This window comes from Phyllosticta capitalensis (assembly GCF_038381095.1).
Source record: "Phyllosticta capitalensis strain CBS 128856 chromosome Unknown BKA78scaffold_8, whole genome shotgun sequence".
NCBI classification, from domain to species: domain Eukaryota; kingdom Fungi; phylum Ascomycota; class Dothideomycetes; order Botryosphaeriales; family Phyllostictaceae; genus Phyllosticta; species Phyllosticta capitalensis.
The window spans coordinates 666622-688742 of record NW_027117446.1 but is presented as its reverse complement, the minus strand read 5'-3'; the positions used below and the strand labels follow the sequence as shown (position 1 = coordinate 688742).

Below are 22121 nucleotides of genomic sequence, written 5' to 3'. Positions count from 1 at the left end.
AATCCCATTTCAGTCAACCAACCACATTCAAGGAACTTCAGTGATAGACGTGAGGGCCGGACTGTCAGTGCTCTTGGGTTGACATCTTCAAGAGCGCGGTGTTGTTGCCTAGATTCGATCAAAGAAAACGCCTCAAGGACCATATCTACATCTATGTCTATCGTGAGCAGCTTCAAGTGTACCCCCTGATCACGCTGCTTCCACCATTTCTCTATACCTCCTGACCCGGTCTTCTACTCTGTCGCCGTTCCACTTCTCTCCAGGTTCTAGCGTTGGCATGCCTACTTGTTCGATACAGAAGCTGGCTGCCACGTTTCCCCAGACTGCGGCCTCTTCCAAATTTTGGACGCCAGAAGAGGCACCACCTCTGACCAAGCCCACTGAGAACCCTCCTAGAAAGCCATTGCCACCGCCAGTCGGATCCACAACCTTGGATGGGTCTTGGTGATATGCGGGCAACCAAAGCTTTTTGCTGCGTGATGCAATGTAGCAGCCATCCTTGCCTGCACGCACAACAACAGCTCCACGTCCGTCTTCTCCTACGCCTGATGCCAACCACCGCTCGCAGCAATCTTGGACGGCTTCTCTGTCCACATCGCCGTTGGGCTTGGTAGTGGTGCGGCCATAAAAGCCACCAAGCTCCCCATGGTTGGGACTCACAACATCCACGTGCCGTAGTGCTCGGAGACAGGTTTCAAGTTCTTCCGGTGTGCACAGGTCCGGAACAGGCTCCCAAATGAAGAGGGGTGAGTTGAGCGATCTGCCCGTGTGCGCAGAAAGGTCCTTGCGGCGTCGGAGGATGCTTTCAGCAAGATCAAGGGCTCGAGAGGATGAGCAAATGAGATGGAAGGACTTTGATCCTAACAGATCGTCGTTGAGAGAGTCGTGGTCGATTCGGAGCTTTGGGGTGAGATATTTGAATGCTGAAAAGATTTGGTCAAACACGGAAATGGACGAAGGAGATGTAGCAGAGGCTGCAACACGGAATGACATAAGAAGTGAATGATTTCCTACCTCGATGCTCATTCTCGCCATAGCCGTTCCAACCTCTGGTAGTCAGCCGGTCAGGAGTCCGCCTAAAGAGACAATGTGTATCCCATGATTCAATCGTCTGGCGGACTTGGGACGGAAAGTCGGAGCCCTCGTCTACGATCCAACCCACGGATTTTGACAAGGGCGGGGGAGACATGATGCGGGCGCCCATGGCCGAGTAAGCACCGGCGCCGCCAATGACATCTTTGACGGTTGGCTTGGGAGGCAGGTATTCAATGTCATCTGCAGAGCATGCACTCAGGACAGGGCACGGCTAAGTTGGGGTGCTGGAGATGGAGACGCGGTACCGAGGATGAACATTCCCAGGCTCACAAAGTCGATGGCAGGAGCATCGTCGTCGGCCATGTTGATGTAGGACAGGCTGTCGAGGAGAGTCGACACGGGGAGAGGAGGTTCTGAGGAATCTCGTCTCTCGGCGGAATCGTGCATGTCGGTGTGACCCTCCATGGTTATGTTGTCGGTGGTCGACCGACGCGGCTCCGGCTGATCGGCCTCCCGTCTGGCGCGCAGCAGGGAGAGCCCGAGCCCACGGCCAAGCTCACCGAGCAGAGCTGGGGGCACCACCTGTCTCCGTCTCCCCTTCGACTTCGCTCTACCTACGTAGACCAAACCACTCCAAACTTCTGCCTGTCATTTGTGTTGACTTTCTTTCATCCAGATCCCTTTGACCCCGCTGCTGCCTGTCTCACATCTGCCGCCTCAGATCATCACCTACCAACGCTGCTTGCTGTCCGTTAAAAGGGACATCTCCCCGGAGGAGCAACCCAAAAAACCACCCAGAGCTCCTCTCTCCTCCAAGCAACCACTACCGCTGCTCCTGCCCATTCCGCACTTGCGGCCGACCTTCCGCGACTGCCACCATGGCGCAAAACAACATGCATAACCTCACCACCCTCATCAAGCGGTAATTCAACACCTCTCCCCCGATGGACAACAACGACAAAGACCGCCTGCCCCGCAGGTTGTCGTTCAAGGCTGCCTTTGTACCAGACGACGCATTTACTAAGCTCGCAATCAGACTCGAGGCCGCAACCTCGCGCTTGGAGGACATTGCCTCGTCCACCTTTGAAAAGACGGGCGTCCCCAATGCCACCGCTGGCGTTGCCACGACCGCTGCGGCGCCCCCGTCTGCGCCTGGCGCGCCAGCCCCCGCCGCTCCCGCAAAGGAGGAACTCCCTGCCATGATTGAGGCTTTCGACGCCTTGATTGACACGGACTTGAAAGACTTTATGGACCGGAGCAAGCAATTCGGTGGCACCATTGCCGAACAGGTACAATTGGAGGAGCCACATGGAAGGCGATTGCGCTAACAATCAATTCAGTCCCAAGCGCTCGCCGAGGCGTTTGCTGCCCAGCGCCAATACCTTCTCGTCTCAACCAAGGCCAAGAAGCCGGACATGACTTCGACTGCGTTTTTGGAGCTGCTCAAGGACCTCCAGGGCGCCATTGAGAAAGTGGACCAGATCAAGCTGAGCAGCCGGGAGCCAGAGATTAAGAACCACCTCACCATGGTCGCTGATGGTGTGGGCGTGCTTGGCTGGGTGACGATGGATATTAAGCCCGGTGACACCGCGGCGGAACTCTTTGGCGGTGCTCAGATGTATGGAAACAAGATTCTCAAGGAATACAAGGAGAAGTACGGTCTACCTACTTTTTTTGGGATCCAGGAGCTAACAGCAGGTAGAGATCGGTCCCAGGTCGAATGGGTCCAGTCCTTTTACAAGCTCTTCAAGTCCCTCATTGCATACATCAAGGAGCACCACGCTAGGGGCGTGAACTTCAACCCGACTGGAATCGACGCTGCAGAAGCCCTCCGCCAGATCAAGTCCGATGGCACCAACGGCGTCCCTCCTCCCCCTCCAGCTCCTGGCGCAGCGGCCGGCGGCGTTCCCCCACCGCCTCCTCCTCCTCTCCCCAACTTCGACAATGTCCCTCCGCCCCCTCCTCCGCCTCCGTCAGGCGGCACTCCGGGCAACCGCGCTGGCGTGGCTGATATGGGTGCTGTGTTCGATCAACTGAACAAGGGCGAGGCAATCACGTCGTCTTTGCGCAAGGTTGACGACAGCATGAAGACACACAAGAACCCATCGCTGCGGGCCAGCACCATGGTGCCTGAGCGCAGCGACAGTCTGAGCGCGCGGAGCAAGTCGCCTGCGCCGCCGGGCAAGAAGCCCAAGCCGGACGCGTTCAGGGCCAAGAAGCCGGAGAAGAAGGTGCTGGACGGCAACAAGTGGATCATCGTGGGTTTCACATCATCACTAGGACCTTACAAATCACTGACAAACAACCGCAGGAAAACTACGAGAACCCACCCGCGCCGATAGAAATCGAAGCCACAATCGTGCAATCGATACTCATCTCGCGCTGCAAAAACACGACGATCCGCATCATCGGCAAGGCCAACGCCATCAGCATCGACAACAGCGTGCGGGCCAGCATCATCCTTGACTCGCTCGTGTCGGCCGTCGACGTCATCAAGTGCCCCAACTTTGCGCTGCAGGTGCTGGGCACGCTGCCCACCATCATGCTCGACCAGGTCGACGGCGCCGCCGTCTACCTGAGCCGCGAGAGCCTCAACACCGAGGTTTTTACGAGCAAGTGCACCAGTGTCAATGTCAACTTGCCGCCGAGGGAGGGAGACGAGGACGGCGATTATGCCGAGATGCCCATCCCCGAGCAGGTCCGCAGTTTTGTCCGCAATGGCAAGCTGGTCAGCGAGATTGTCGAGCATGCCGGTTGAGTTTGAGTGAGATGCTGATTTGGAGTACTGTACTTGGACTGGAGGACAGAAGAGAGAGGACGGACGCGATTGAGCTAGATGGCAGACGGGAGCGAGCAAGGTTTTTTGGGTCTGTAAGTAGGTAGTGTGCTGCTGCTGCGTTGGGGCTTTGGGATTCGAGATGGATTTTGATTGAGGTTCACTGAAAGCTGTAAGATGAACTTGTTTGCGGGTTTGCGCTGCACAGCGTTTTGTTGTTGGTCGCATGGGTGTTGTTGTTGCGTTCCCTGCTGACAGGCTGGAATTGGATTGATTTCCAACCTTGAGATCTTTTGGTTTTTTTTGGACGCGATCCTGCTATAGATGTGTGCATGCATTCAATAATGAGCCCCGGCCGGACCTCCTTTTTATCATCTGTCTGCGTTGACGTTTGTATCGTTTGTTCGTGACCTGGAGGTTGGAGTTGGCGTCGACATTGAATAGGTAAACTGTGGACTGGGTATGTAGTTGGTGTTGCCCGGCGTCCTTCTCCATCATACATTTACGGACCAAGCGAATCAAGGCAGGTTGGAAATAAGTCTGTTGGTTTCAATTCTTGTTTTTGTCATTTCGTTCTCAGTCTTGGGGTCTACTGCAGGTTACTGCCTCGCCTAGCTACCTGCTTGCCTTGCTGCCAAACCCGCCAACTCCCTATCCCCCCTACCCCCCATACACCATACACCATAGCAGTCTACATTGGGTGTTACGAATACATGGGGGAAATGAAATGCGTGCGTGCGTGCGTGCGAGCGGTGCATGTAGTGGAGAAGGGAGAGTGATAGAGGCTCGGCTTGCTCACGATGATGATGCGTAAGACGGTCCGGTTCGCGCGAGACGCTCCTCCTCCATGTCCGTGCCAGACGGGCTGTATAGGTGGCGCTCGCTGGCGCGGATGGGGATGTTGGGGTAATGTGGCTGGCTGGCAGTGAGGTCAAGCAAGCACTGAAGGCATCGCGAGCGACCACCTGTCAATCGGTCCATCCACCCCTCAAATCACGCACGCGACGTTTAGATCAGAACAAAAACAGACGGCCCTCGCCACCACCGTCCGCCGCCTTCTTCTTCTCAGCAGGACTGCCCTGGGCAAAGAACAAAATCTTGATGGCCACGGCCAACCCCGCATGCAGCACCACCACCAAGACCAACAAGACGCGGCTCGTCTTGTGGTCCGTGGCGCTCAGGACGGGCCACAGGTTGCGGAAGAGGAAGAAGCCCGAGACGGCGAAGCCGGCGCCGACAAAGACGTAGTTGAGGATGGTGATGGGGCTCCACGAGATCAGCGCCACGGGGATCCAGATGATGTTGGCGTAGCCGTAGAGCGCCCAGCATTCGAGGACCGAGGCGGATGAGGGAGAGGAGGAGGTGGGTGCGTCGAGGTTGTTGCCGCTCGACGAGTTGTTGCTGAACCATTTGAGCGCGCCCCAGAGACCGAGCGGGAGCAGCGCTGTATAGCCGTAAATGAGGCCGGCGCCGCCTAGATCAAGCAATGTCAGAAAAGCTCTCGTCCATGCTAGAGAGGGGGGAGACGTACCGCTCAACAGGCGAAAGTCGTACGGGAAGTGCTCCTCCCCGCGATGCGCCAGCCACTGGCTCATGGTGCCCGTCAGGAACAGAATCATGACGACGGTCGTGGCGATCCACACGGGGCCATACAGGTCCGGGTTGCCGTCGAGGACGTCGAGGAAGTTTGTCCGCGGGAACACGGCCGCCCAGCACCGCCGCATCACCTCGTTGGTGTCGACGTCGAAGAACTGCTGGTAGTATCCGATGCTCCAGAGGTAGCGCTTCGATGACGGACTGCTGCCACCACCGCTGCCGCTGCCGCTGCCCTCGCCAACGCCGCGAGCCTGCCCTCCGACGCCTGCTGCCGCGGATGAGCTGCCGCCATTTCGAGTGTTGGTGTCGACGCTGTCGGGTGCGATTTTGCCCGTGCCGCCGGTCGAGTTGTCAAAGTCTGCGGGGAGAGACATTAATTATGCGCTCCTTCTCTTGAATCGCCGGCGTAGGTTATGAATCGTCGCATCAAGGCAGACTGTATTCTTTCGGAGGAGAGGTAGGTTTGGCGCATTGAGGGAAAAGCGCAAGGAGGACACATGGCAGATTGCACGTACTGGAGGGATGGAACTCGAGATCTTCCTGGAGGTCGGTATGGCCCAGGTCGCCCTGCGATCGTGGTACGCGTCAGCAAAAGAAGAAGTGTTCGCTTCGCAGACATGAAACGGCTCCGTAGGTTTGCTCGGGGGGAAGAGAACTGCTGGAAATTGCTTCTGGAGAAGGAATTACCTCTTCGTCGACGTCTACCACGACATCGTAACCTCGATTCGCCATGTTGGGGGCTCTGCTTTGCGCCGCGGTTTTTGGGATGTGGCTGCCGTGGAGCTTGGGACCTTGGTGGTTAATTGAGAGCTGTCAACTTGGCCCTGACACGTGATTGGTCGCGCCTCGCGAGTCATGAGTGTGACGTCGGTTCCCTCCTCGAGCTAGAAATGTGAGTTCTTTGGATTTGCACGACGAAGCTCAGTTTTGATGTGATTGATAAAGGTATGAGAATTCAATTCTCACCACTGCAAATCTATTTCGATGCTTTTCCTCTGATCCGGGTAAACGCCAAAACTGCCTTGAATCCAAACCAGTGACTCCTACAGCTTTTCTACCTGAATTGACCCGCAATGGCAGTAAAGAAATGGCGACCATGCGCTCCCAAGTAGGATGCTCCGAATCGAACCATGCTGGTATACGTGTTGAAAGATTCTGGGTTACGGCCCAACCACCAGGCCAGCACACCCACTGCCACAGCCAACCCGAGCCCGCTGGCCGGTTTTCTGTACCGATATAAGCCACGCTTGATGCCGCGCGCCAGCTCCTGCACAGCCTTTGCGCGGCGAATTTGCGCTTCGTGCAATTCAAACATTTCCTCAGCGGCCGCCAGCGACTGCGTGGCAAGGTCATGCGGGTCGCGCGTTGTTTTGAGAACGCTGTATTGTGACACATTTCCCCAAGCATAAAAGGGGAGCTTCTCAGGCGGGGAGCGGGCGAAGAGGGCGTCTGATTCGGCAATGAGGCTCTCGAGGTCGAGCGGCGAGGGCAGCTTGGACAGGGTAAAGTGCAAAATCTCGGGCTCGTCGGCAGGAATGGCCATGAGCTCGGCGCGGCGGGCCAGTATTATTGCGGCGAAGAGGTAGACGGAGAAGACAGCCTCGCGCGACAGCAAAAAGTCAAAGAGGCGGGCAATGTCGCCGTAGGATTGGATATCGTGGGCGTACATTGTAATGGTTGCGGCCAAGGCGAAAAAGGGCTGGGTGGGGCGCAAGTGGCGGCATAGTTGTGGGTCGACGCTGTAGATGATGGCAGGCAGCAGGTTCAGGTGGGCGATGGCGGCGTCGAGCGAGGGCAGCATAAAGTCGCGGATGCGCAGCAGCGAGAGGCGCGTGATGGCGGGCACGGCCAGGCTGGGGCCGAGGACCAGCAGAAAGACTTGGACAATGTCATGGTAGCCTTGGAAGTAGCACAAGAGGGGGTGGCGGCGGAGGACGTGGGAGATGACGGAGAAGAGCTCGTCTTTGCGCAGCGAGATTTGGTCGTCGGTCTGGTCTAGAAGACAGGTGGGACATGTCAGTTGTTGCGGTCTGAGGGTGCGGCTGTCAGGGCTGCCGTGTAAGCAGAGGCGCACCGTTGGGGTAGTAGACAAAGGAGCGGTTCACGTCCAGCTTGACCTGCTGCTCGTCTCGGTGTGGTGGGAGGGCTGTCCAGTCGGCGGCGTCGTCGTCGATGGTGGAAGAAGAGGACGATCCCAGAAGCAGCGGCCCTGGAGAGAAGGTTAGATGGCAGTGGGCGGATGGCTGCAGGAGGACACGGCATACACGCTTCCCTGCGCACGTCGTCGTGGAGCAGGCCGCCTTGTTCAGTCGCAAAGGCTCTGACTTGGTCTAGGTCGGCGTCCCTGCAGGCGCGTAGGATCAGCGCGACCTTGGGGTTGACTTCAGGTTGGACATTGGGCGGCGGGCTCTGAGGCGGCGTAGCAGAGGCAGCGTCGTCGTCGAGGTCGTGGTCGTGATCCATGTTGCATCAGCGGAGCTGCCCCATGCTGCTGCTGGCGGCGGCGCCGAGGGTCGAGCGTTTGCCAGGCACCTCAGTAAAACGACGGGAGACGGGACGGGGACGGACCGGCGCCGGAGCCAGAGCCAGAAGCAGGTCAAAGTCTGGAGGTGAGGAATGAAGTGTGAATGTGATGAATGACGACGGGCGTGCGCGGGATGTGACGGGCTGGTAGTGGCAGTGGAGGCTGAGGTGACGACCGGGATCAGACAGGGCCGCAAGATGCAGCAGCAGTCAGCAATGTGACGGCGACGTGTGGTCCATGATATGTACATTCTTTGAAGGACATGTAATTTGATAGAAGGTAGAGGCAGGGCAGACAGAAAACGGCACGGGTACAACCTTAATCATCTCCCTCTTTTGTCTGCTGCTGCTTCTGCTGCCGCTCTGCTTCGATCGCCAGCCCCCGTTCTCGACCTTCTCTCACATTTCTCCCAAAGAAGTGACGGCTCACATTATTCTCTTCTCTACCTACTACGCCGCCCTCAACCTGACGAAGAAAAATTAAAAATAAAAAAACAACATCATCAGGCCCAGCCCAATCCGCGCGCTTGCATAACCCTACCAACTTCAGGTCGTCGGCCTTCTGCACCGGTCCGTTCGTGCGGGTCCGTCTTCTCGTGCCGTCCTACTTCTTTTTTTTACCCGCTACATCACCACCTCCTCTATGCGCTCAATCCGTCCTCTCCCTCATCCCTTCGCTGACATGGGCTGAGTCCATCATGTCACAGAAAGTGCCGCCATTCCCCGTTTCAACCTTGCTGCTTGCCGTTTTCTGTCTCTGTCTTACCCCCTCGTAACCGCCTCCACCGTCCCAACCTCCCGCCGCATCGCCAAAGCTCCCCCGCCAAGCCATTTCTTGATCAAACTCTTCCATATTCTCTCGCCGCTTTCCTCAATCGAAAACGTAGCCGCCGCCCGCCATGGCTCTCCAGACGGGCGTGCTGGAAAATGGCCAGTGGGTCACGAGAAACGTCGACATTTACCAGCTCCTGGCCCTCCAGAACCGCCTCAGAGAAGACCAACCTCCAAGGAATCCGGCCCCCGCCGAACCTGCCATGGACCAACCCACTGTCGGTCTCTTGTCGCGTACAGTTCTGCGAAGCCCCATCATCAACTGGATCATTCCCGCTCGCATACGCCACCGCGAAAAGAACGACGTTGTGTTCATTGGCGAGGATTTCATCCATTTGAAAGAGGTCCTGCCAGATGCAAACTTGCGTCATGTCTGCACCAAGGCCGATTTTGGCTCCCGCATTCGAGCTGCCAGGATTTTCGGAGAGCCGCGAAAGTTTATACATCCCGACCTTCAGCATCTTTTGACTGCCGAGCAGGCCCAAGCGCATGCCGAGTCCGTCGATTCAATCCCCCCGCAGTTTCTGGTCCTTACCCTCGAATCCCGAGAAATGCTCTTTTTGTTTGCCAGAGAGCGCGAAGACGGCTACATAGAATGGATCGAAACCAGTCTCCCGCTTCATCCAGACGTCTCGGTCCTGGAATCGCCTGGTAAACATCTCGCCGTGGATCCTCGCTCACGTGCTCTCGCTGTCGGCTCCTCGTGCAACTGCATCTTGCTATATTCTGCAAAAAGCATGCAAGAGGTGCGAAAGACGATGCCTTCCGACCCGGCGGTCGAGTGGTGGACGCCTTTGAGGACCGAGATGCCTATACAGGTGCGCGGCGTCATTATGAAAATGGAGTTTCTTTTCCCTGATCCTGACCACGACACACAAGTCATTCTTATTGTGCTTTATGCCAGACAAGGCAAGACAAGAATGTCGTGCTATGTGTGGGATCACAGTCTATCTCCCAAGACCATCAAATGTGTCTTGGAGGGATATCCAATTTCTTCCAGGCAGCAGCGTCCACAGCTTCTTATGCCCCTACAACAGGGGTCCGCATTTGTTCTGGTGGGCCAAAAAGAAATCGATATGTATCAAAATGTCCTGGACCAACCGAGAAGAACAAACGCCGGCCTCTCAAATCCCGAGCCTGCTAGATTTCCGGGCAACTCGAGACGATTTCCTCTGTGGACGTCTTGGGCGCGTACCGACAGGAATTTCGGAAGATATGAAGAAAACTTCTACCTCATCCGGGAAGATGGGGTCGTGACTTACTTGGCAGTCAATAATCAGAGCGGCGCCCTTGCGAGCTGGGCTGGCAACATCAATTGCAGCGTCTCTACTGCATTTGCCAGCCTGGATGTTGGTCCTGCATTGGATTCCCCGGATGTGCTGATAGCGGCAGGCGATTCTTCTCAGGGAGAAGTAGTAAAGGTAAGCACCGCCATGTCCTTGTCAATGAGCACAACTAACGACTCCAAGATTGGCTCGTGGAAAGACGAGATTCCCGTCTCCGAGAGGACGCGCCTCAAACGTACACGTGCCCAAATCATGCAACCCGACTTTATCACCTCAGTTCCCAACTGGTCTCCCACGCTGGATTTCATCGTGGCAAACCAACCCGGCAACAAATCAGGCGTGACTTCCACCCGCAAGCGCATCATTTCGACCTCTGGTCGCACGCCTTATGGCTCTCTATCAGAGCTCAGAATAGGCTACAACGCCAAGATTGGCCTCTTTGAAGAGGACCCTATCTTTTCTGGGGTCACGGGTCTCTGGTCGCTTCGGGATGCATCTGAAAAAGGAGTCTTCTTTCTCCTTTCTCTTCCCGTGGCGAGCGAACTTTTACACGTTTCAGATGACGCCCAAGAGTTGGACATGGAGTTCGACGAAGAGACCTGTGGTCTGGACCTGTCACTCCCGACGCTCACATGTGCAAATATTGAAAATGGGCTGGCATTGCAAATAACGTCACGATCGCTCGTCGTGGTTGAAACATTTAGATCCAACCGGACCTTGCCCAGGATAGCTTCCTGGCAACTGGTTGACGAGGAAATCCTGGCCGCTTCCATCTCACCAGAAAACTCGACCGCGTATTTTGCCGTCCGCACGGCCGATGGTTTTCAAACCCGGACCATGAGGGTTGAATCAAGAGGGGAGGAAGTCAAATTTGAGGCTGGAGGTGCAAAGCCGCTGCAATCGGATCCTACGTGCGTCCAATGGCTCCGGGCAAATTCAAAACGTCTACTTCTTTGTGCGACTGCAGATGGGTTGATCCAATTACACGGAATTCATCCCAATGGCTCACTTGGAGACATCTTGATGTCACAAAACGTCCAAGGAGGAGCCAATCCAAGGTCGCTCGCTGCATGTCAAAGCGCGATGATTCTCTGCAGCTCTTCTGCGCGTGCAGGTGGGACTGACATGGCCCTTGTATGCGGTCTCCGGAACGGCGACTTATATGTAGTCGACATGTCTGAGACGACCCAGAACGGATTTGCAAAAGGAGATGGCAATTCTCCACGCACAAGGCATGAAGCAAGCCACGGGAAGCTGTGCTTTGGAAAGACTACGCGCACAAGTCTTGGACACACGCCGGTAGTGTTGTTTGAGGATCCCGAGTGTGGATCGTTGAGCGGTTTCGCCACTTGTGGCTCTGAGTTCCATCGCCTGAATCTCAACTCAGGGGAAAGTGCGGGTTTGGAAGTCACAAACATTTGGCTGACGGACCGCATACGGCCATATCTTCAGCAGAAGCCCGTGTCTTCGATTTGTCGAATTCCCCACGAGCGCTTCTTCATCAGAGGGCTTGGCGGGGCCTTGATTTGCATATCCGGATCGGCCATCTACATTGTGCATCTCGGAGAGGAAAAGAACATGGTTCCGCGGAGCATACCCGTCAGAGGATCTCCAAATCGCGTCATAAGCTGCCCTAGCCTAAAGGCTCTTTTCGTCTCTTGCAACGAACCAGTGGCCTTTGAAGTGACTGACAAGAACGGAACGAAACGCGCACGCTTTCGCGAGAGCTTTGTCCAAATGTTTGACGAGCGCAGTGATGCAAGCAATAGCGAACCTGCTGCAGAGTACTACCTGCCTGCCGGATGGCGCATCAATGCACTTTCAGCCATGGAGTTTGAAGGTCACCAAGGCAAGAAATATTGCCAAATTGTGGTCGGCGCGGCAATAGCATCGAAGACGGAAGACAAGGCGGGAAGAGTCTTGTTCTTGACTCGCAAAAACCGTGAAAACAGCAGGCCGGAACTCGTGCAGCTGAAGGAGCTGAAATTCAGGGAGCAGGTCACCTCTCTGTATGGAGATGCAAATTCGCTCATTGTTTGCTTTGGACGAAAGGTGCATCTCTACATGTTCTCTGCAGAGAGCAAATCGTAAGCTGTCCCGCATTTGCCAGCTCGACACATACTAATCATGGCAGGCTTCGTTTGGCTGCAGAGACTGAGATTCCCTCGTTGGGAATTCATGTTACGACAGAAGACAATCATGTCTACATCTCGACCGCTTCCGATTCCCTCCTGGTGTACCAAATCTTCGAGGACGAATCTGCCGGACTGACACATCGGTTCGAGCTCCTCTTCACAGACAGCCAGGCCCGCGACACGTCTTGCCATGTCCGTCTTCCGCTCTCACAATCAGAGGTCGATCCAACAATTGCACAAAACAACAGTTCTCACACAACAGACACGCCGCATCACCGCGAGAACAGTGTAGCTCTCGTCTCTGACAAGCGTGGTAGCGTTGCCGTCCTCTATTTGCCGCATCGCAGGACCTACCAAACCGCCGTGCCGACCCTTGTCGAGGCAGCACTTCCTCGCTCGGTGATGCGCCTCAGACACAGCGCACCTCCCCAACCTTCCAAAGCGTACACTCCAGACTCACGACCCCCTGGTATTATCGCCGACGACGTCCTGGGCGCGGCCTCGGACGGCACTTTTTTCAACTTTAGCCTCGTCGAGGAAGCAACATGGCGGCTTCTCAAATTCCTCGAAAACATGTGCAAACTACAGGAGCAAGAGCGTCGATCACGACGCCCGGGGAGCCAGCTTTCGCCTATGATGTTTGATTCGCGCGCAACCAACGACCTCATCATAGCGCCGCTCCGCCACCTCGACCAATACGACGACAGCCACGAGGATGTCCTTGCCGCTACAGCAGCCGCAGCAGCATCGAGAAGCAATCTTGCACAATTCGACGTCATGGACCTCGACGTCGACAGCGAGCCTGCTGCCGGCGGCCCCGTCCTGCAACCCCTCTCGCGCCAGTCCGCCGCCTCTTCTTCCTACTCGAGCACAGCCGTAACGCTCCTGCGCGCTCTCGACCCGGATAAGAACCGCACCGGCCTCAAGCGCCGCACAGCCTACCACATCGACGGCGACATTCTCGGGGCCAACTTTGTCGGCCGCCGCGCCGAGGAGTCGCTCCTTGCGTCGCTCAAGATGTTTTGCGGAGGCGCCAACGTCGCCGTTTGGAAGCGCTTTGTCGAGGTCGTGGATGCGGCGCTCAAAGTCAACAGCGAGGGCGAGCAGGGCCACGCAAACGAGAATGACGGCGACGGCATCAGAGCGTTCGAGGGCATGGATATTTCGGGGGCGAGGAGCGACGAGGAGGCGAGAGCGGCGAGGCAGGGCGAGCGCAATGCGCAGATGCGCCGGACGGCCCGGCTGGTGGTCGAGTGGTTGAAGCGCTTCATGGATCCGGTCCTGTAGAGGGGAGGGAGTAGAAGCTGCGTCACGCGGGTGAAGACCAAGGTCGAATTTCTTCTGTCCCTCCATATCCTGTCTCCTTTTCCTTTCTGTTCCCCCTTCTTCTTCTCTCGCCGCACTCAGCAGCAGTCGCACAACCCATGCGCACAGCGATGATATCTGCACTTGCGGCGCAGTGGCGGCGTTTTCCCCCCCATTTCCACTTTCTTCTCTCAACTCTTTTCTCCTCTGACGGCAGTCAGTCAGTCTGCCGTCATCGTTCACCCATCAATATCATGTAGACGTACGTCCCTCCGGTGGTGGTGGTCTAGGCGGTAGTAGATGACCTTTTTGCATCGGTGTCGTTGGTTAGCGGTCGCAATTTTTTGTCTGTCTATAGTAGTATACTCCATATCTCATACTCATACTCTCCACATACATGTCTGCGTTGTTCCCTCCATCATCATCCTCTCTCCGCCTGCCTGCTATCCGAGAATCCTTCCTTTTGTACACATACTCGAAACCTGATGTTCCCTTACCCATGCAAAGTCATCGTTGTCGATCTTCGATGTCTATTGCTGTCCCACACATTTACGCCTTGTCCTGGGTTTGCGCGAGTCACTCACGGCCGCCTCGAGTCTCGTTGCTTGGTCCCCGCTTGCTACCTAAGCACCCTTCCATCCGTCCTGCCCCATCCATCCGTACATCCACCCGTCCGTCAATCTTTTGCATCTGCTGGTGTGCAATCACGGACGTTTTTGGAGATGATTATACCCGGCAACTAGACAAATGAGTAGGCTTGCTACCTATTTGCTCCTCCTTCCTGGGTGGTAGGGAGAGAAAAAGAGAGAGCGAGAGAGAGAGAGAGAGAGACGGCACTCGTGTGAGCTTGAAATTTCTTGGGCAGTCGGCACATCTGTCACTACCTATGTAGGTAACCACCTGACGCCCCTTCCAACGATGATGACCTGCGCATCACCACGCCTTTCCATGGCTCCGTCCCATGCTAATCTCCCATCCATTCTCTCCCTTCCCTCACCACCACTACCAATCATCGTCGTAATCCCTCTCATTCTCCACCACGCCCGCGTCTCTCACGCCGTCCCTCACAACCCCACAGACCCAGTGCAGCTGCAACGCCGCCGCACCATCACCTCCACCTCCCTGCTGTAGCGTACCCCCAATCCCGCCGCTACAACAACCCCCCTCGGGCACCGGACACGCCGCCTGACCGTGCGGCCGTCCGTTAGTCTGCTTCTGTCTCGTAGCATCATCATGATGCCCGCGCGCGTCGAGCGCAAACCCGCGCAGCAGACCGCGCGAGATGAGCGCGCCGAACGGCGTGTGCGTCAGCTTGGCCGAGTGCAGGTAGAAGGGGAGGAATTCGCGGAGGGGAGTGGCGAGCGGCTGCGTCGGGGAATGGGATCGGACGGACGAGGTTTGCGCCATGGCGGTTGAGGACGGAGATGGAGAGGAAGAGGAGGAGGCGCGGTGGCGTAGTGTTAGGGTGAAGGGGACGGGCTGGTGATGATCGGGTCGCTGAGATGAGGACGAGGATGGTGATGCCGAGGAGGAGGAGGAGGAGGAGGAAGTAGAGGAGGCCGCCGAAGAAGCAGACGCCGGTCTCGCAGTCGACGCAAAACAAGGACCCTCATCCACAACCCTTGCAACCAGATCTCCAAGCGTCCAATGCAACAGCAGCACACCGTGGTCAGCGGCTCCGAGTAGGGAGCGGCGAGCCGGCCGCGACAGCGGCGGCCTTGGTCGATACTCCGGGCGGCAGAGGAAGTGGTAGCGGCGGTAGAGGGCCGATAGCGCCGGCGGCGGTTCGAATACATGTTGCTGTCCGTCGACGTCGTTGTCCTCATCGTCGTAGTTGTGCTGCTGCTGCTGTTGGCCTTGCTCCTCCTCCCCTTGACCTTGGGCTTGTGGTGGCCGGGTCGGTTTCGCGCGCATGGTTTTTTCGACTTCGATAACGAGATTGACAGGTGATTGCGCGTTCGTGTTGAATTTACTCTTCTCTTTTGCGGAGGTGGTGTCTTTGGCGCGTCTCGACGTCTTAAGCCACGACTTCGTCGGCAACACTGCCCAGTCGACCCAGTACCGCTCCCGGTCCCCCACCGCGTCGCCCTCTTCTTCTTCAATGCGGAATCGCATGATATAATTCAGCTTGCCATGTCCATTGAGCCGTTCGAGCGCATCCCGCGTCTCGGCGCCAATCTGGCGCGATGTGAGCAACAGACCACCGCTGTTGGTTCGCGGGGCCACGGGGAAGTTGACGTGCGGTTGCGACTTCTTCTGCGCAGAGCTGGTGAGGAATTCGGAGAATGAGAGAGGCTGGGTGGTGTAGATTTGGTTGGGAGGTGGTGGAGGCAGCGCGGTGGTGAGGCATAGGTCGAGGATTTGGTCGCGGATTTCCCGGGGCAGAGAGAGGAGAGATGCGCCTGGCATTTTTGTTACGAGTCGCAGTCTTACTGAAGCTTTGTGCTCTACTCCAAAACGTAGCAGGGGAGCAAGCAATAGGGAAGAAAGTGGCGCGTAGATATCCAAAGATCAAATAATGGTGGTTTGCAAAACAGAAAAGCGACTCGACAAAAAGCCACGGGACGAAGAAAGAAACTGCCTTGGTACGTAGTCCAGGGCCAGTGACCGTAAATAAATGCGGGCTGCCTAGGAGCTCGCGCAAGAGAGACAGCTTACAACTGGGGCCGAACACAAAGAAAGGGTTGCGCCGATGAGGCGCTAATGTCAAAACAACCGAGGGTTTCCCAATGCGGAACTCTGGCTGAGCCCCCGGCCATCATGGTGCCAAATCGCAGCGCAGGGGCCAATTGACCCACGAACAGGTCTCTGGAGGGCTGCCAAGAAGGTACAAATGTTGCGAGGAGGATTGGATACGCAAGTGATATTGCGGCGGTTTTGGCTGCGGGCTGAGTCAGAGGCACATGGGGCTGAAGCTGACATGCCGGATATTCCGACTTTGGTCCTTGGAGGCAGAGAATGAGTGGAATGATATGGTTTTACGTTGATCTCGTGGACTTGAAGTGGGAGGTCTTCAGTGGGTGTTTCGAAACATCTGCTTGAATGTCAGTACAAAGTCAATATCGAACCCACACACGCCTACATCACTCATCCACGCAGAACCTCAATTTTGAGCAGACGCAGGACGTCCAAGAACCAGCTGAAGAGACGTCGCCTCGTCGCGTTCAAGCCTTTCGCGCTCCCAACTACCAAACTCCGCGACCCACCACCGGCTCTCTCTTCTTCTGTACTCTACGTCCTTCCCCTTCTTTTCCGACTTCTCCAACATTTTCAGCCTTTCTGGATCCACAAACGAGCCGAAGCGGTCTTCAACTGGTAAGGCGCAATTGTGGTCCAACACACGCAGCCTGTTCTGCAAGAATGCGGCCTGGAAAAGCTGCCCGGTGAGATTCCGAATGCTCCAAGTCTTCAACACTTGACCGTCAAGCCGAAGATCAATCGTCTCGACGCAGTCGTAGACGTACGAGGTGCAGCTCATCTTGCGCGGGGCAATGAGGGCGCGCCAGATGAGCATTTCAAACTCGAGCATCACGGCCTTTGGATGCACCATGCCGGTGTAGTAGGCCTTCCAGGCCTCGCGCGTGTTTCTGAGACGGCGAGGAATGGTGAGATCGCAGCGCTTTCTGAAGCGGTCCGGTGGAACCGACGGCGAGATGACATTCAACGAGAGCCGCCGCACTGAGCGTTTGCGCGGCAAATCGGCCGGCTCCACGGGACCCTGAAATCCGAGGCCCCATTTGAGGAAACGCCTCAGGATGGTGGCGAGACAGTAGAGAATCTTGGGATTCGCCTCTGGATGGAATACTTGGAAGAAGGACTGGTCGGGCACGTGCGGAAGAAGGTCGTTGGTTCCATGCCACGACGGCTGCCCCGTGAATCGAAAGTCGACCTCGAGCGTGTCGAAATGAAGCGAGTTGACGGGGAGTAGCAGCCAGTCCAGTCTGAAGAACTTTTCATTGCGGATGAGAATGTTGAGTTTGCTGTTGATGAAGTTCTGAGCGTAAAGCCGTCGAATGGTCGCCCGCACCTCGGCATTGACTGCTCGGTTGACTTGCAAGAGCTTGACTCCCACGATTGAAATATTTGGAGTTGGATAGCTGACAGTATCATCGTTCATACTGGTTCCACGTATGTAGTCGTTTGGATCAATGAGTTCTGGTAGCCTGGACGGACTGGTCAGGCAGAATTCCCAAACATGGTCACGGAGCTCGCGTGGAAGTTGCATGAGGCTGGCGTGAAGCCTCATTTTGAAGGTTTCTGAGCCACAAAGACCGTAAATATGATTATCCGCAGGATGAGACCGTGACGAGCAGAGGATTTGGAACCTGGCCCTTGGAGTTGAATATTGAGCAAAGGGAGCGTCGTTCAAAGCCAGGGAAGGAGGTAGCATCGAACCTGACTCGACAGAGCCCCGCCTGGACCCTTGGATGACTCGCGTATCATGACGTCTTCTGCCTATCTTGGACCACACACCCATCTTTGTAAGTAACACCTTCGCCCACTACTCGAACTCTTCGAAACTATTCGGCAGACTAGTATGGAAATTTGAAAGAATCGACTCCAACTGTCCTCTTATTCCTGTAGCTTCAGTCTCAAATATCAGCCAGCAGCGCTGGTTCTTATCCATTCCTTCTACCTACTTCAAGTCCACAACATCCCAATCCTTCACTGCCAATCATACATTACAAAGACCTCTCGCCGAGGAAATTCGTCCAACGTTGCTCATGAAATAATAGTGTAGTCATGAGCTTGCCGCGCCAGAACGCATGCAGAAGAAATGTTCAGAAGATCGCCACACCACCCGATAGTCGTCAGTCAAGAATGAAAGGATATGGAGACAGTGAGAACGAAAGAAAAAAGGGAAACAAAAGATAGAATGAAGACATGAAAAATGGGGGATAGGAGATAGTCTGGAGATGGCCAAGGGACTTGTCTTCACGCTAGGCCATCTTCTCGATTTCGAGATAGAAATCCTCTTGATCCTTTGTACTCTTCCTGCTCGAGGAGGCGAGGAAAAAGGCCCAACAGCCGACAACGAGCACGGTTAGCGGGATGGCGGCGGCGAGGTAGATCCAGTATCTGGCTGTCTGAACGTTGACGATGGGCATGCAGAAGATGACCTGCGGAGCAAGAAATGTTAGCAGCTTCGACAACACGGGACTGCCGAATCGAATCCGCTTGAATACTTACGGCGATGAAGGTGGCAGGGAGGAACAGGGCGAGCAGTAATGCCGCTGCTTTCATGCTGGGACTGTCGTGTTTGGTAGTGCTGACCAGGCTCTTGCTGTCCTTTGCCATTTCGAGATTCAGGCGCGCAATGTTCTTGTAGTTATGGGCCATCTCGATGTTTTGTTTGCTGTCACGCTGGACATATAGAGTGTGAAGCTGATTTGGTCAGTAATTTGATCGCGAGTGTGGGGTTTTACTCACTGCAGAAGACAAAAACTCCATACGCTTTTGCAGAGTTTCAATGTGACTGGCAGCCGACGACCTCGACTGCAGGAGATACTCCATGTGATCCAAGAGCTCGATGCTCGACGACTTCATGCGCAACTGGCTTGACGGCTCCGAGATTGTCGGCACCAGTCCAGACACTGCGTCGATGGCCCGGCAAATGGGCTCCACCAAGTTTGCCCCGTAGAGACTGCAGAAATACGAGCTGTTGCAAAGCCTGGCAGTGACGTTGATGGCTTTGGTCAGCGCCTTTTCGGTTTCGTTGTGGAAATCTGCGTCCGACTGGTTCCTGTCTCGGAGTCCCGTGACTCTTTCCAAGTTCAATACGTCGCCGGCGAGAGACTGAATGTCGATGGTGGAGAATTCGTCGATGCAGAATGCGGCAATGATCGAGGGCGCCATCATTGGGTGGCAAGCATGGGCCTTGGAATTCCGCAACCGATGCACGATTTCATACATCTCGGGGACGCGGGCCAACAGAAGTCCGACAGTGGTGTTTGTTTGCGAATTGTACGAGACTGCAGCGGCGCTTGTGTATGCTCGCACGACCCAGGCTTCATCTCATCAGAAAGTGGGATGGATTTGTGGACCCAGTCAACTTACACATGATGCCATCGGATTCGAGCTTCGTTCTTGCGGTAGACACACAGTAATGGATCTTGAAGCAAGACGTCAAAAAGGTAGGTGGTATCGAGCAGTGATCCAGGACAGTCTCAAACGCGTCGCGGCTGAATGGGAGCGATGGTGTTTGGTCCTGCCAAGGTCCAATTCTACAACTTGTTAGAAACATTCCAAATAACATGGGTAGAATCTCACATGAATCGAGAGCCACCTTTGCAACCGGGCATGCGCTTTCGGTTTGGAGCCTGAGGCTTGGATTAGTCTCCATAAACATCCATATTGACGCAATGGCTTACATCTTCCTTGACCCATCGCTCCACCTCATGAGGTTCCAGGTACCCATTTCGCTCAATGGTTTCGCCAGACTCGAGTTGCCAAAGCTCCAAATACTGGACGGTTTTTGGCTCGAAGCGACTGGCGTCGTTGATGTACTCGTCGAAGCGGGGGTCGCACAGAGAAGCCCTCAGAACAGAGTCTCGTTGGAATTTGGCAACAGAGCTCTGGGATTTGGCACCAGAGCTCTGAGAGAAGCGCTTTGCCATTGAATCGTTTCCCAACAACATAGTGCTCGAAGTTGAAGATGGTCAAGAGAAATGGAGAGGGGAAAAACAAACGCGATAGGACAGAGAAGGGTATCAGTATATAAACACGGGCAGGGCGGTACCACTTCTCTAGTTCCCAGCGGTGCAGCCGCGTCAGATGTTGACGACCAATGGTAGCGCAGGCTGGGGAACAGGACCCTGGCGCAGGAACCGGCCACTCAGACGATAGCATTGATACATGGGAACAGGGGTGTCTGGAGATTCAAAAGTTTATACAAGGAAAAGATATTCAAGAGGCGAGGATCCGTTGATAGCCAGACGGCGGGAAGGCTGGGAAGGATGCAGAGCCGCGCGCGGTTCGAAACGACGTTGACAAACGGGGATCCAGGGGGTCCAGGACAAACGACTCCAGACAACTAGTTGGATGGTACATGGTCGAGGTCGACGAGGTCGACGAGAAGAGCAAATGGTGCATGCGCGAGGTTGATTGAAGGCGGGAAAAAGCAGACGGTGAAACTGCTTATCGGCATGTGGAGTCGACCTGAACGGGCAAGACAGAGTGGATCTGATATTGAGGCTGCATCATGCCGTGGTTGAGCTGCACTCGAATTCGTGGTTGAGGTCGCACGGCAACAGCAAAACGTCACGATGGACGGACGAGGCGTCCAGCCTCCCAGCCACAGCCGCGCGGGAACATGGTGGATGATGGTAGCGGGAGAGGAGGGAGAGACGGCAGATGATGGTGTTGTCGATGGTTGTTTTGCTCGCTGCCGCTGCCGCTGACTCACCCACCGCCCGCCGCGGGGTCTGTTTTGCATGGCCTGACGACGACGCGTTATGCACCCGCCGCCCCATCAACCTCTTCCTCCATCACGTAGAGATCCTCGTCGTCTTGCCCGTCAAATAATCCGATGCCGCGCCGCACTCGCTCGCGCCGTGACTTTTCTCTCGTGTATCTCCGCTAATTGTCCGATCTCTCGTCATTGTCTCACTCCCTTCTTCATCTGAACACGCATCCGACATGTTTCCGTACAGAGGCTCATGGCGCCTCGGATTTTTCGTTTCTCTTCCGCCGCTGGTGGCTGGCTGGGGGGCCATGAGGATGGTGCAGTACTTCCAGCAGCTGGAACAAAAGTACCCTCCTATCATGGCCGATGACACCAACTCAACCCCCGCGCTCAAAACGCCCTTTTTCTGGAACCACCAATACCACTTCCACACGCCGCACGTCGACGTCTTCGCCGCCAAGGTGCCTGCAAGGGCACTGCGGGAAGCATCCGACGGGCGCGACGACGGGTCTCTGGAGTACCTCTGGGCCAAGACGTTCCACTCGTCCCCGCTGCTCCGCGTCGAGTCGCGACTGTTTGGCTGGGGTTCGCCCGGCGACTGCGGCGAAAACGGGTTGCCGCGAGGGCGGGCGCTCTTCAACGGCCTCTTCATCGTGGTGCGTTCCCCAGAGCCGGGTTCGCCGATTCTGATGCGCTGGGACATGCCCGCAGGCGTCGTCGCCTTTTTTCGCTCGGCGGCGCGTCTGGGGTATCCTTGGCGCATCATGAGCGGTGGCCGCCACGAGTGCAGCGTCGGCGACGTGGATGCTGAGGGCATGGTCGAGGTGCGCTTCTCTTGTGCCGCCGATTATGAGTGGCTCCCGGAAGAAGGAGCGGACCAGAAAACGATTCCTAGGTGGGGTAGCCGTCTGCATAGAATCTACGCAAGATGGCTGTTGGATGAAAGAGTCAGAGAGCTTTCAAAGTCCAAGTCGTAGGATGCCCGACTTTCTCCATGTTCTGCCTGCGATTCTGTCCATGGGTTGCGAGAGACGACGATGGTTGCGCAACAACGCTTATCGAGGCGGCTGACCCGACCCCATTCCACTCTATTTCCGCAGCCTTTTAGAAAAAAAGAAAGATCTTTACTTGTGGCTGAAAGCTCTCAGCATTAGCCGAAAAAAAAAAAAAAAAAAGGCTGGTCGCAGGAGTGGCTGACCTAGTTTCTTTGCCACGGATTTCCTTACTTG

General features: G+C 55.8%; 10 protein-coding genes across 10 annotated transcripts; 4 read left to right on the top strand and 6 right to left on the bottom strand.

Moving 5' to 3' along the window:
- Positions 1-189: 189 nt before the first annotated feature.
- Positions 190-1398, bottom strand: BKA78DRAFT_254244 (Ribokinase-like protein; the record flags this gene model as incomplete). The annotated part of the gene is made up of 3 exons (XM_066884887.1): positions 190-923; positions 1015-1275; positions 1341-1398. 3 exons carry the CDS (start codon positions 1396-1398, stop codon positions 190-192), a joined length of 1053 nt encoding a protein of 350 aa, XP_066741807.1.
- Positions 1399-1913: 515 nt separating this feature from the next.
- Positions 1914-3793, top strand: BKA78DRAFT_255018 (adenylate cyclase associated N terminal-domain-containing protein; the record flags this gene model as incomplete). The annotated part of the gene is made up of 5 exons (XM_066884957.1): positions 1914-1957; positions 2072-2324; positions 2376-2694; positions 2734-3293; positions 3347-3793. The coding sequence occupies 5 exons, from the start codon at positions 1914-1916 to the stop codon at positions 3791-3793; spliced, it is 1623 nt and encodes a 540-aa protein (XP_066741806.1).
- A 1031-nt stretch (positions 3794-4824) lies between these two features.
- Positions 4825-6139, bottom strand: BKA78DRAFT_254986 (YIPF1 protein; the record flags this gene model as incomplete). The annotated part of the gene is made up of 4 exons (XM_066884953.1): positions 4825-5285; positions 5343-5608; positions 5919-5974; positions 6095-6139. 4 exons carry the CDS (start codon positions 6137-6139, stop codon positions 4825-4827), a joined length of 828 nt encoding a protein of 275 aa, XP_066741805.1.
- Positions 6140-6369: 230 nt separating this feature from the next.
- BKA78DRAFT_332594 (rab-GTPase-TBC domain-containing protein) lies at positions 6370-7870 on the bottom strand (the record flags this gene model as incomplete). Its single annotated transcript, XM_066889997.1, has 4 exons — positions 6370-6428; positions 6572-7402; positions 7482-7616; positions 7672-7870. The coding sequence occupies 4 exons, from the start codon at positions 7868-7870 to the stop codon at positions 6370-6372; spliced, it is 1224 nt and encodes a 407-aa protein (XP_066741804.1).
- A 676-nt stretch (positions 7871-8546) lies between these two features.
- BKA78DRAFT_173585 (mono-functional DNA-alkylating methyl methanesulfonate N-term-domain-containing protein) lies at positions 8547-13677 on the top strand. Its single transcript, XM_066883293.1, has 3 exons — positions 8547-10182; positions 10231-12134; positions 12182-13677. Exons 1-3 carry the CDS (start codon positions 8830-8832, stop codon positions 13467-13469), a joined length of 4545 nt encoding a protein of 1514 aa, XP_066741803.1. The 5' UTR covers positions 8547-8829; the 3' UTR covers positions 13470-13677.
- Positions 13678-14364, top strand: BKA78DRAFT_173586 (uncharacterized protein). The gene has a single exon (XM_066883294.1). It carries the CDS (start codon positions 13885-13887, stop codon positions 14236-14238), a length of 354 nt encoding a protein of 117 aa, XP_066741802.1. The 5' UTR covers positions 13678-13884; the 3' UTR covers positions 14239-14364.
- Positions 14365-14489: 125 nt separating this feature from the next.
- Positions 14490-15896, bottom strand: BKA78DRAFT_354804 (uncharacterized protein; the record flags this gene model as incomplete). Its single annotated transcript, XM_066891795.1, has 1 exon — positions 14490-15896. One exon carries the CDS (start codon positions 15894-15896, stop codon positions 14490-14492), a length of 1407 nt encoding a protein of 468 aa, XP_066741801.1.
- A 603-nt stretch (positions 15897-16499) lies between these two features.
- BKA78DRAFT_173607 (uncharacterized protein) lies at positions 16500-18195 on the bottom strand. Its single transcript, XM_066883295.1, has one exon. The coding sequence runs from the start codon at positions 17962-17964 to the stop codon at positions 16591-16593; it is 1374 nt and encodes a 457-aa protein (XP_066741800.1). The 5' UTR covers positions 17965-18195; the 3' UTR covers positions 16500-16590.
- A 232-nt stretch (positions 18196-18427) lies between these two features.
- BKA78DRAFT_354802 (uncharacterized protein) lies at positions 18428-20104 on the bottom strand (the record flags this gene model as incomplete). The annotated part of the gene is made up of 6 exons (XM_066891794.1): positions 18428-18607; positions 18678-18872; positions 18918-19495; positions 19545-19711; positions 19758-19807; positions 19859-20104. 6 exons carry the CDS (start codon positions 20102-20104, stop codon positions 18428-18430), a joined length of 1416 nt encoding a protein of 471 aa, XP_066741799.1.
- A 1102-nt stretch (positions 20105-21206) lies between these two features.
- BKA78DRAFT_254559 (uncharacterized protein) lies at positions 21207-21869 on the top strand (the record flags this gene model as incomplete). The annotated part of the gene is made up of 1 exon (XM_066884913.1): positions 21207-21869. The coding sequence occupies one exon, from the start codon at positions 21207-21209 to the stop codon at positions 21867-21869; it is 663 nt and encodes a 220-aa protein (XP_066741798.1).
- Between the last annotated feature and the right edge of the window lie 252 nt (positions 21870-22121).